The 12,822-nt window shown below is 40.1% G+C and overlaps 1 protein-coding gene across 1 annotated transcript in view; it reads right to left on the reverse strand.

Moving 5' to 3' along the window:
• LOC103146336 (protein tyrosine phosphatase receptor type M) overlaps positions 1-12,822 on the reverse strand; it is a 205,350-nt gene that overhangs the window by 25,840 nt on the left and 166,688 nt on the right. The window contains exon 25 of the mRNA XM_016677466.1: positions 4,936-4,972. Within this exon, the coding sequence (XP_016532952.1) occupies positions 4,936-4,972 (37 nt within the window). The remainder of the gene's footprint in view (positions 1-4,935; positions 4,973-12,822) is intronic.

Here is a 12,822-nt window from a genome sequence, read left to right on the forward strand (position 1 = left end):
TTGTTTTTATATGTAAAATAGCCCGAGGGGAGGATCATGCCAAGCTTCCACCCGGCCAATTTATGTTTCTATAAGGATGCAAAGATGGAGAGTTGATATGGGGATGTTGCTGGGTAGAAGTGCACTTGATGGCACTCATGAGGAAATGAGGAGGGCTCTAGATGCTAGGGTAGATCAACATAAACAAAGGGAACGCCGATCCAGTGCTTTGTTCGCTTTCAAGAAGGGGCTGTCAAATTAACTTTAGAAAAAAAAAAAAGAATACAAGTACTTTTTTTTTGGCAAAATAATGTCTGAAAGACAAATTAATTGTGATAAATCAATAGGAAGAAGCAGTTCTATGAGCCAATCCAAGGAGGAATGAAAGTAAAGATCTCAAATTTTATCCAGCTGTCAGCAGCTTATTAAATGAAAAACACCAACAGTTTAGCCTTGAATCACTGAAATTATTTCAGATTTTCAGACAGTAAAATATATGTTGAAATTTGAAACGGATTGAGATCCACAACTCTAGCCAAAAATCATCCAGTTTTACTTGGATGATTGGATGAATAAAGTGATAGAAAAGATGGCTGGACAAATGAATGGACAGAGGGAAGGATGGTTAGATGGATGAACAAATACATGGATGGGTGGATGGAAGGACAACCGGATAGTTGGATGAATGGATGGAGGAACAATGGATGGATGGACGGATGAAAAGACAAGCATTTTCTCATGAACATTGTAATTTCATTTAATTATATTTGGAAGCATAAAGTTTGATTTCGTGTTTTCTTATAACCAGAATCAAACACATAGACGCAGAATTCAGCTTCTATGCACCACCAATCTGGAACAAACTTCCAGAAAACTGCAAAACAGCTGAAACACTGAGTTCCTTTAAATCTAAACCAAAACTCCACCTGTTCACAGTTGCTTTTGAAACATTATAAATGAAACATTAATGAACATTTTCATGTGTAACTATGGCACTTGACAAAACTTAATGCTTCAGTTGTTGACGCCGTCTTCCATGATTTTGTATTTTTGTGCTTTTATGACGTAAAGCATTTTAAACTGCCTTGTTGCTAAAACGTGCTACTCAAATAAACTTGACTGATTGATAAGAACTTTAAAAACTGCGTCAACACAACCAGCTCATGTTGCTAGCAACCAGCACGCAGTAAAAACCCACTCTGAGTCTAATCCACAGGTTACTTGAGAGAAGCTGATTTGAGAGCTCACTCCAGGAGGATGAGAGCAGTGTTTGTAGTACAATACGTGCAGATTCTAGCAGGAGAAGTTTGGAGGAGACACTTCACAGGAGAAGAAAAGCAGCAGGAGCTTCTCTTCCAGCTGTCAGAGAGCTAACGCTGCTGCAGCTGAAGCGTTGCTTTGGGACCGCAGGCCCTGCTCCTCCTCAGAAGCTCCGAGTGTGACAGCTGCAGAAATCCCCCAGCCAGGTATGTCGCAAAACTCCCGATCAACACATGCATGTACACGCACACAGACAAACACTCGGGCGATGTTCCTCCTCTCCCCTATTAATATTACATGCAGCAGACTTTAGCATAATGCACTCTCACTTATCATTGATTTACTCTCCCCCTCTTTCCATCGCCGCCCCACACATCCCCGCTGGGCTCTGAGATGTTAACCTGTAAATATTAAAACTTCAGCACTCCCGGTGACATTTGCCGCGGAAACGACCGAAGGGGAAAAACTCGATGAAATTGAACCCTTTCTGCGGTTATGCATATTTCTCCTCTTCACCAGGAGGATGCTGGAACTTATCAGAACTGTTTGTATCTCTGTGTCGGTGTAATTTACCGTCTCCGCCGGGGAGAAACTTATGTCTGATCGGTACTTAGGCATAAAAATGGACAGAGGCAAAGTGGCGAACCGGGAGCGCTGTTGTGCACGCTTAAGCTGGTAAGTAGGTGAGCTGCAGTCAGAGAGTTACAGGAATTTGTGTTGCTGCAGCAAAAAAAACGAGAGGATGACCTACATAATGAGGAGCAGAGCTTGGGTGATGAGGCTTTTATGGACTGACAGCTGTTCTACCTGCTGTCGTCACCTTGACAGAGCAAAGGGACTCGTCAATAAACCCCAAACTAATGAGTGTCATTGTAGTTTATAGCGTGAGAGAACTGAGACGACGTTATCCCACCTGTCTGCCGTTTTAAGCATATCCGAACCACCTCCACCAGCAATTTATGACAGATTTTTTAGCTTATCCAGCACTACTTGAAGCCTGGTGATTTTCTGAGCCACTGCTGGTCCCAGTGGACTGGAAGTGTCAGTCACTGGAGAAACTTTGCAAAGAGGGGAGAGAGGAAGAGACTGCTTCCTCATTTTCCACGACTCCACCAGTGCCCAGGTGCTTCTTTTCAGGTGCTACAGTATGCAGTTTGTCTGAGTGAGAGAGACAGGTCTGTGTCTGGCTCCGCTATCATCTCTGGCTGCTCTTTGCCTCAGTGTCAGCAGACTGAGCCTTCCTTCCTGTCAGTCTGCCGGAGCTGATGATGAATTATAAACAAGAGCCTGCTCTCCTGGAGAATACAGATGTTTCCACACGAACAGTTCTTGTGTACTAACAAGCATTCATCTGCCTTTAACTTGGGACTTTTTGCAGCTCATTATTGTGAAGTGGAACAAAAATGATGCATGGTTTTAAAAATAGCTTCAAATAAAAATGTAAAACGTGACATCGCTGTGTTCTTGAAGACATAAAAAGAGTCGGGACTGAGGAGGAGGTTCCCTCCTGCTTCATCATGAGCAGGATGAGCAGGATGAAGGCTCTCCCAGACTTCCGATCGTAGGAAGGCCGCCGCCTCTGCTTCTCCACCATCCACGACCAGGATGAACCATTTCCTACAGAGCTCTGTGTGAAGTGTTGTGTGATTGGTCAGAAGTTTGTGGCCATGTTTTATGTAGAAATGTGCTCGGACAGCAATGCTGATATTTCTCTGCAACCAGTCTGCTTCCAGTATCTGGTTTTTGTACCTGCACCTGACATGAATACTTTTGACGTCACTTATTGGACAAATTCGTACCATTCTTCATGACATAACTTCAAAGACTGTCAAGTGGCTAAAAACTCCTGGATGAAAATGGCAAAGTCATGAAGCCGTCTGCAGAAAGATGGGTCCGTTTCCCTCTGTGAGCGTTTTGTTGATCCTCCTGTGGCTTCTGTTTTCGTCTGAGTTCAGTATCCAATATCGCTGCAGAGGCAGACTGTGTAGGAAGCCACTGATGTAAACTGCAAACTAAGCTTATTAGGTACGTAAAGTTTGTTTCTTTTTAAACCAGTGAAACACAATGCTGTAAAATATCCCAACAAATATCTCAATAACCATCTTACTGTTTGCCTCTACAGCGCTGTACGTCATTTTCAGATCGGAACGCCAACTTCTGGGACAACAGCAGGCAGACAGCCACAGCTACAACTGAGAAGTTAAGATCTAAACTATAATGAAATGGAACAGTCCAAGTACAAACCTAACTCGAACTAAGAATCTGCAGTAACATTTGGGAATTGCTTTCCACTGACACTGGCAGACCAACCTAACTAAGCTGGGGTTGTTTTGCAAAGCTTTAAAAACCATGCATCATTTCTCTTCCATTTTACATTGCATTGCCCTTTGTTAGTCTATATAGCATAAAATCCCAGTAAATTACACTAAACCTTATGGTAATCACGTGACAAAATTCAAAAGGGGACGCCATCTACATTGGCGTCCAAAAGTGTACGAATACTTTTGGACACCACTGTAGATGGCTGAAATTAGTGCAACGCCTTATCACGGTTGTGATGGAAGTTGAGAACTCATTATGCAAGCTCAATGAGAAAAAAAACGGGCTAATTAACTTTAAGGGAAACACGTTAGTCTTCTCGAGCTTTTCTCCCTTCTGTTTGGAAAATAACTTTGACTGTTGATCCCCTGGCGCATATTTAAAAAATGAAGCATGGAGGGCTCCTAATGGATACAGGACACTTATGGAAGTCAATAATCCGACAGAAAATTCTTACAGAGCCGAGCGCGCTTGTTAAACGGGAGGCCTGCAGCGGAGAGCCGGCACTTGACAGAGGGCTTTGTTTTGAGTGTTTGACTCGGCGGTCAATGCGAGGCGTAGCAGGTGCAGCGCACTCAGACACACATGCAGACAGAGTGGCCGAGCAGCCTGATTGGTATGCCGTGTCTTTTTGAAGTAAGAGCAAACCGAGAGTTGTTTTAATTGAGATGCTGAGGAAGGGAGGCAATGCACTAATAAGCAGGTAATTATGCAACTCCCAGCTCCACTAAAGCAGACTGTGAATCCATTAAGGCCTCTTTGCAAAAAAACAAAAAAAAAAACTGTTATTCCTCTTCATTGATTTTTGTTTTTTTTTGTTTTATATTTTTCCTGAAAATCCCTGTACATGAAGCAGCACTGCTGAGTGGGAGTGAGGCTCTCAATGCAAAATTCATAACAATTAACCATCAATCAGATTTAACCTCTCAGGTCACTGGAAGAGCTCCGTTCTCCGTAAAATCTGCCGGCCAGATTAGCACAGTGACAAAATGTGCCTGTACATGTCAGCTAATCCATTTATTTATTCATCCAGCGTGCTCCCAGACTGGCCGATTAATCGCTCCCTCAGCGCCGATGGAAGCAGAGAGGAAAAGAGACGGAGGGAGGAGGAAGCGTGCCGCTCCGCTCGCTAGCAGGCGTGTCTGCATGTCTGTGTACGGCAAGGAGCAGCGGCAGATTTGCACAAACACACACCTGACTGAGCATCAAAGAGCAGTTTGCAGCAGCGCATGTAAACAACAATTGGGATGTTCAGAGAGATGTTTGTGAACACCTGCACAAACCCGAAGCAACAGACAGCCGGAAATTTCCACCACCCACACATTCCAGTTCAAAGCAAATCATCTTTTTTTTTTTTTTTGAAAGTTTTGCTCTTACCCTGAGTGGCGATGTAGTGATTCGGCCTGTGGTAGCCCTAGAAAAGGAGAGAGGAAGAAGAAAAGTATGCGATGAGAATATGAGTCACTTAACGCCGCTCCTGGTTGTAAAAACACCAGCTGCTGTAAGGATATTTGCACTAGAAAACATTGTCTTTGATATACATCGAGTGGAGCTTTAGTGGAGGGTGAACCTTTTTGGCTCTTTTCACAAAAGCAGCATTAAAAAGCAGAGCAAGAAATCCTCATAGCAGCTGTTTTTATTTTTACTGTGTCCAATTTATGCAAGAATAAGAACTGCGCTCATTCTTTAGATTTGGCCTTCAAGCAGCCGAGCTTTCTCTTAATCTTTTAGAACGGTCCTGAGCCAAAGTTCCTCAGGTTCTGGAATATTTTTCTTTGGACTTTGGCTGCTTTTCCTTTCACTTTTGCCATTTTCAGATAACAGATTTGATATTGAAGCCAGTTGAAAAAGGCAAATGTTGTTTAGGAAATTTTCTAACAACAATTTACAGACATTTAAGGAAAGTAAAACTTTAATTCACTTTGGAGTTGTTTTAATATTTAGACAATCCACATTACGAGATGCACTTGAATGCAACATAACAGTGCAGCTTTTGGGAAATGTCGTCTGGTTAGAGTGAGTATCAGCAGTGCTGGTGTGTTGTCATTTCAAATGCTGTGCAGCATTTTGGATTGGTTGAATGCTCCTGGCAGCTGGATTTGGATGTTAGCTCATTTTCAGCGCCAGTGATATTTACATTCAGGTAAATATTGTTCCAGGTGAACAATTCAGTTACTTGCCGGAAACTGGATGCAACTGTAGTTGAAAAACGCACATGCTGACGTTTTGTGACAGATTAGACACAAAATGGGGGCATTTTAAGATAGTCTGAAAGGAAAGTAGGAAGTATATTTTAGCTTGAGTTTGACGACCTGAACATGTAGATGTGATGTGGAATTTGGCGTCTTGGTTCAGTTAAAAAAAGCCTCCGCCGCTGTGACCATGTGCAACATTTCCTGATGTAAACAGTAACATGCAACGTGTCTGTACAGGTGTGCAGTTCTTTATTTTGGAATTAGACCGTGCAGAACCAAAATGCTTCTTGAAAGACGATCCAAAAAAGGATTCTCTGTCACACTCTACATGCAGCGCACCTCTGGACTAAGCATCAGAAGCGTTGATAATCCCCAAGATACAAACTAACAGCGCTGATCTTCACAATAAGGCCCCCAGTCTAAGGGATTACTTTAATCCCTTCAAGTTTTATTTGTCCAATTCATTGTCTTCTCCTCAGAGATATGAGCCAGGAAACAAAACATTAGGACTTAAAGGCTCTTCCTCCACCCAGCCTCCTTTCGATTGTGCTCCCCAGCACCTCCACCCCCCACCTCTCTCCCAGCCACCCCTGCTGCTTTGCTTATCTCTCTCATATTCAATTTAACGTGGACTGTGATTAACGCTCCTCCAACGACGGGAGAAAGACACAAAGGATATTTTCCTCATTCTGCCTCTCATCCACAGGGCTCCTTCAGCTATTCAGCTCTCCTCCATTTTTAATGACTTCCTTATCTCTGGACTACGGAGGAGATTTGTTTGGGCTTTCATGTGTGTTCGCTTGAGTAAAGCGGAGGCCCAGTACACTGTTGGATTAGACGGGGGAAGACAGAGAGAGAAAGGAGCGGCCCTGACATTCGTTCAGGTGAGAGAAGCTTTCGATGGACACGCCCGAACCTTTCCATAAGCCTATTAGCAAAGCAAAAGTACGTCTTCAGGACATGCAGGTAAACATGCAAAATGTCTCTTTTGTAAATGGCAATAGGATAAGATTTCTTTTCAGGTTTGTGTAAATCATGATGCGAGTGATCTTGGTCTTTCACTGCAAACTTAGGATAATTTAAAGAATCAGGAGTTAAGAGTTCAAAACATGCAACATGAAGTCTTTTTGCCTGACCATAATCTCAATTTTAACATTACTACACATTCCTAACATTTTTACTTCTGAGTGCCAATCCTATCACAAGAAGAGACAGAAAATATGCTTGTATGTTTAGCTATGCTTGTATTTCTGTCTTCTCTGGTTTCTGAGCTGCAGCTCATCCAAAATGCTGCTGCCAGAGTCCTGACCAACAACACAATCACTTCCCAGTTCCTAGTTTGTAAAATACTTCATCTTAAAATCAACATTTAAATGGTCTTGAGCCTAAGTACATTTCAGGAATGAACTATCAGGTCAGAGACTGGTTCACATTGTGTTCCTACATCTGTTCCTTGGTTTAGGAAGAATCAGGACTGAAAACATTTTTGTGAATCATGCTTATTTCAAACAAATACATTTGGACAATAATTTTTTCCTGTAATTTTTATTTTTTATTTTTTTACTGTTATTTCCACTAACAATGCTTCTTTTAAACTATTGAATTACCTTGGGTTAAATATATAAGCTTGATTTGCATTTAACTAGTCAAAAAAAGTAACACGCTAAAACAGACATGCTAGTCATTTCCAAACCTCAAAACAAATAGAGGATTTTTTCAGCATTTAAATCAGGAGGAGAGTAATTGTAGATCTGAAAATAATACGAAGCCAAATCAAATTTTAGTGCTCAAATTTGAGAAAAGACAATTAGTTTTGAAATGACATGGATTTTGTGAACAGACTGCATCTGTGTTCTTGCCTAACAGTCTGGTGAATATGATTTACTCCTGCTCTGCATCGCTTCTACAAACCGATACAATCTGTTCACAGGCCTCGATTGTGTGTACAGAACATAACTCTACAGGCAACAGATCATTGCACTGTTTCATTGCCTCCTAAATGTTTATGAAAATACTGCATCAACTGCACAGAAACGAAACTCACCCACTCAGCTTACTCGTACATGACTCCAAATAATCAAAAGAATACCAGAGTACAACAACAAACAGTGAGGCAAATGTTCTGCACATAAGAGTTTATTGGCAGAAGAAGCTTTTAGATGGGTTAAAAAGCTTTCTGAAGAGCAAAAACATCATTACCCATCTGTCCATATTTCTACTAAGTACTTTCGCAATGAAGCTGGCATAGCGGTAGAAATCCCTTTCAATCAGGACCCGCTTTAAAATGCGTATATTCTTATTTTGTAATGGGGCGCTCCACTGCGTAAGTCTTCTCTGCAGCATAATGGGCCATAAAGCGAATAGCAGGAAAGGTAAATAATTTAGGCCTCCTGCATTTTGCCGTGGCACACCTTGCATTATGAATTTATGTTTGAGGGAGTAACAAGAGATTACAAATTACCGCATTATAGAGTGAGACGATAGGAGAATGGCCGAAAGCGCTCTCTCTCTCTCTCTCTCTCCTGAGCAGATAACCACTTAGAGACTCGGCCCATTACACATGGAGCGGGAAGCTTCAGTGAGCTGCTGTGATTGGTCACACCCTGCAACTAACACTGCTATTAACAGCAAATCAGGTCGGATCAGGAGAGTCCATATTGTGGGAGTTAAGTGAGTTAGACCTGTTTTTAGTGGAAACTGTGGCTTGCATCACTTCTTAATGACTTTTACTTACTGCCAAGGCATCATGAGTCAGGTTTTTTTTTTTACAACTATTGTACACAACATTACTTACATTTAGTTTATTTGGAAGTGCAATTGAGTTGCTAAATGTCTAAGAACAGATAAAGATGAAAAAGTTTGTTTTTGCTTCTCTGTCACACCATATTTCTGATTTCTTATCAAATATTTTTGCTCTGGTTTCTAGAGTAAATATCCTGAAATAAGCTAAAAGTAACATAACTTTTTTGCTTGATTTAGGAGCTTGTTTTAAGTCAACATTTCCTTTATATTGATGAAAAAGTATTAGTTATAAGTGAAATAATCAATGGAACAAGACATTTCAACTTGCAATATGGAAAAATGTCAACATTGATTCAAATATTATATATCTGTGTTTTTTTCCAGACAACATTTCTGTTTAACAAGTCTATTTTATGCTAATTTCCACAAACTTTATTCAATTTGCCAAAACAAACAAAATGTCGTGTTTTTCCAACCTATATGCAAAAATAAAATCAGTGTAAAACATTAATTATTAAAGACATTTAAACATTTAAACACTAGGGACTGAAAATCAAATTAAAAGTAGAAATCAATGTGTAAAAACATTTAAAAAAAATGCTTTTCAACTGGAGAACAAAAATGTATCTATTTAATAAACATTGAGAGCCAAAGAAAAAGAAAAAAATCATGAAAAATTCAGATTCACCCAAAAATACACAACTTGGCCAAATTGTTTCTGCATTTGCATGACCACTATGGAGAGCCATTTGCGCCAAAATTAACTAAATAAATAAATGGGTTAAATAAATAAAAGGCCAAGTTTCCATAAAATAAAATAAAATTAAAGTAAAACACGACACATCCTAGCAGACATCAGGGGTATTTATCTATTTTGCTCTTTGAGTCACCAGAAGTGACGGGATTTGACGACGTATCAAGCAAGGTCACAGTTTCCATAAGAACCTCCTAGTCAGTTATGTCTTTCTGATATTCAGTGCAGTGGAACTCAGTTCATTTGTATTCCTGGTAAACATGTAAAGTAATTATCCATGAGGCCTTTTTGGGCTCTACATGTCAGCTTACAGTTCAAAGCAAAGTCGAAAACTAGAACCTCGGTTTCCCCTCTGGGCTGGTTTGCCTTTTCTCTCTCCCAGCACTGCAAGCCTCTGATCTCCACTCCTCTCAATGTATCCGATGTACAGAATGATACAGCTGGTCCTCTAAAGTTAAGGCAACGTGTCCGAGTGTGTTTGGGTGTTCATGTGTGTGATGGACAAGCAGTCAGTGCTGCCCCCATCCCTCAGGCCCTCCTGAGACGGCGGCACCAGCGCCCTCTCTCCCCCCAAGAGGAAGCGCAGTGACCTTTGAGTTGGTGGCGCTGGCTGGTGTGTGTACTTACATCAACGTAATTTGCATTAATGTAATCGGAGCTCTGTTCCCCCTCCGGGGCCTGCAGCCTGACACGGGAGTGATCATCTGGAAGAGAGGCAGAGAGGAAGAAACCAGAGTTGAATTAATCATATTAACGAGGCCAGCGAGAGATGAGTCGGGAGGGGACAGCTGGAAATAAAGAATGCAGAGAAAAATTAAAAGGTGGGTTTTGGAGGTATGAAACCAGGGACAGAGGCGGACGCCAGCTAATGGACGACACCCAACAAACTTAAGGCTGCGTTCACACTGCAGCCTGAAGTGACCCAAATCTGACTTTTATGCCTTTATGCAACTTTTTATACAATCTGAACAACAGAGATCAGACTTTTACAAATGGGACTGGTTGGATATGTGGTCAAAAATCCGACATGTGTCTGATGTTTTCAAACGCGACCTGAGGTTGAAATCATCCGACCGCTACATCACTGATACTCAACAAACGTCACTATTCTGCATCCTGAAATACGGAAACAGGAAGGAAAACAACAACCACGGCGAACGATCAAGTAGATTAAGTTGTTAATGTGCTGAAAGACAACTTTAAAATCGGAAGATGTGTTCCACCGTTACCGTTCATGTTTACTTCCTCAAACACTGAGCACGCTCACTACCTGCCACGTTACCGCGTCCTCTACTGCGCATGCAGGACACTTTTAGGCTGATTGCAGTTCACACAGCAGATCACATAAAACCCAATATATTCTGAAACGTGAACGACCACAAAAAAATAATTAGATTTCACAAAAAATCCGTATTGAACATTAAGGCCTGCTGTGTGAATGTAGCCTTATTATGCGCCATTAGCATCTTTTCGGCTACAGACCAGGTCATCCCTTACTACTTCTATTTCCTAAAAGAAATCATTTTATCATATCATTTAAACAACTGCATAAAAGTTTACTTTCAATTGTAGTCAAGTATTCTAGTGAATTGTAGAGATAAATTTTTATAGACAAGTTGAAATCCCATCTGAGATCACCGTTTGGCTCAGCTAACTCTTAAACGTTAATGCCTGCTCCACCTATAGGACGCATCGTCACGATACAAGGTGTATTTCTTTTTTTTTTTTTTTTTTTAACATGCTTCTACATCAATAACATCGTGCTAGTAAATATTATTTACTGGAGTTAGATGACCACATTTTGGACAAGAAAGAGCTTTTCAAAGTGAAGAATTTCAGAAGCTTTTCAGCTGTATCTGTAGAAATCCAAGAACAATCAGAGAGTTCAGGAAAACAAATCGTCTTCCAGCAACTGGTGCTTTGTGGGTGGCATAATTGTTGCAGTTTTTTCTAAGCAAAATCTTTGTTTTGACCCAATAAACTTCAGTTGTTTCTTGAAAAGTTTATTTATTTAAATTGTGAACAACTGTGAAAGTTGTTCTAGGAGAATGCTTATTTGATTACTTCCAAGTCTACTGAAACAGGAGGTCATGTTTAATGGAATCAAACATACTAGTTGAGTAAAAATACATTTAATTTGGAGCCTTTATTAGTTATGTCTGTGTGTTTGGGGATGATAATTTATGTGGGATTTTTACTCTCAGTTATACAAGTTTACTTAAAAACTGCATTTAAGCAAAAATAAATAAATGAATAAATAAAATAGTATGACATCAGTTCTTTTCAATAAAAGATGAATTTATTTTAAAGTTATTTGCACATCGTTTTCCCTGGAGAGACAGAAATGATTGAAGGAGATAAAGCAATAAAAATAAGCTCACGGACATCCAGTTGTTTCACTTATCCACGCGTTCAGCTTGTGTTAGCATAATGTCAGCCAAATGGGTAAATACTTGTGTATTCAAGCCAATCTGACGGCACATAAATAGTTTTAGTTTTCGTTCTTTGTTTGATTCCAACCTTTTTACAAGAAACAAAATCAGATTTCTCTAAATTAAATGCTAATTCTGCAAACTGCTAGCTTGAACAACCGGGCCCTTGAGAACATTCAGATATTTGATATGACCCAAAATAAAAATGAGTTTGACACCCCTGATCTAAAGCTTTAAATATAAGTAAATTATCTTCCAAACTGTGTTCCCCAATCAGTCTGGATTCACATATTTCCGCCACAGCGAATAGATATTAGGAAAAATTTGGGAACAGTTCTCCATTCCCTTCACAAAACAAGCCAAAGCTACTTATTATGTGACATCCCCTCCTGCTCAGCCTATTCGTCATAACTGAAAAGACACAACAGGATGAATATAAAAGCAGAATGAAAAGGTCAGAGCTGCTCTCGTTGGATAGTAATAAAAACTCTGTTTGAGCAGCTTAGACCCATCCAGTCACCAGCTTAGCCAATAAATTAGACAGATGAATGTGGGGGGGGGTTCATGAGGAGTGTAGAGGTGCTTTGTACACACATGCAATGATATTCCCATATCGGTTCTTCATGCGGTTCTCATCCTTCTTGGCGGAGTCCCATGGTGCCGACTGTCCTTCAAAAAAGCTCTGAAAAGAAAAAAAAAACAGAAGAAAGGGAGATGAAACGTGATGTGATGTGAAAAAGCAAAACAATACATTTTACCAAGTATTTTTGTCTGAATTATAACGCAAAAAGCTTAGCACACTTGAAATAAGACAAAATTAACTTGCAAGTGACTTTTCAGCCCAATATAGGAGCTTGTTTAAAGCCAATAGATCGCTAATATTGATGAACTAATAGTTATAAATGAATGATTTGTTTGTTTATTTAAGGATCCCCATTAGTCTCTAATATAGTAGAGATTATTCTTTCTGAGGTCCAAATCAGACATTACTGCAGGAATCCTTTACAAACATTCCTAAAAAGATAATTGTATTTCTTACGACACAAGCAAGATTAAATTAAACAAAAAAATTAAATCAATGCCTTCAATTTACAAAATTATGAAAAGAAAAAAAAACCTTACCACACAAACTATTTCAACC

This window comes from Poecilia formosa, unplaced genomic scaffold, assembly GCF_000485575.1.
Source record: "Poecilia formosa unplaced genomic scaffold, Poecilia_formosa-5.1.2 Scaffold156, whole genome shotgun sequence".
In the NCBI taxonomy this organism is placed as follows: Eukaryota; Metazoa; Chordata; class Actinopteri; order Cyprinodontiformes; family Poeciliidae; genus Poecilia; species Poecilia formosa.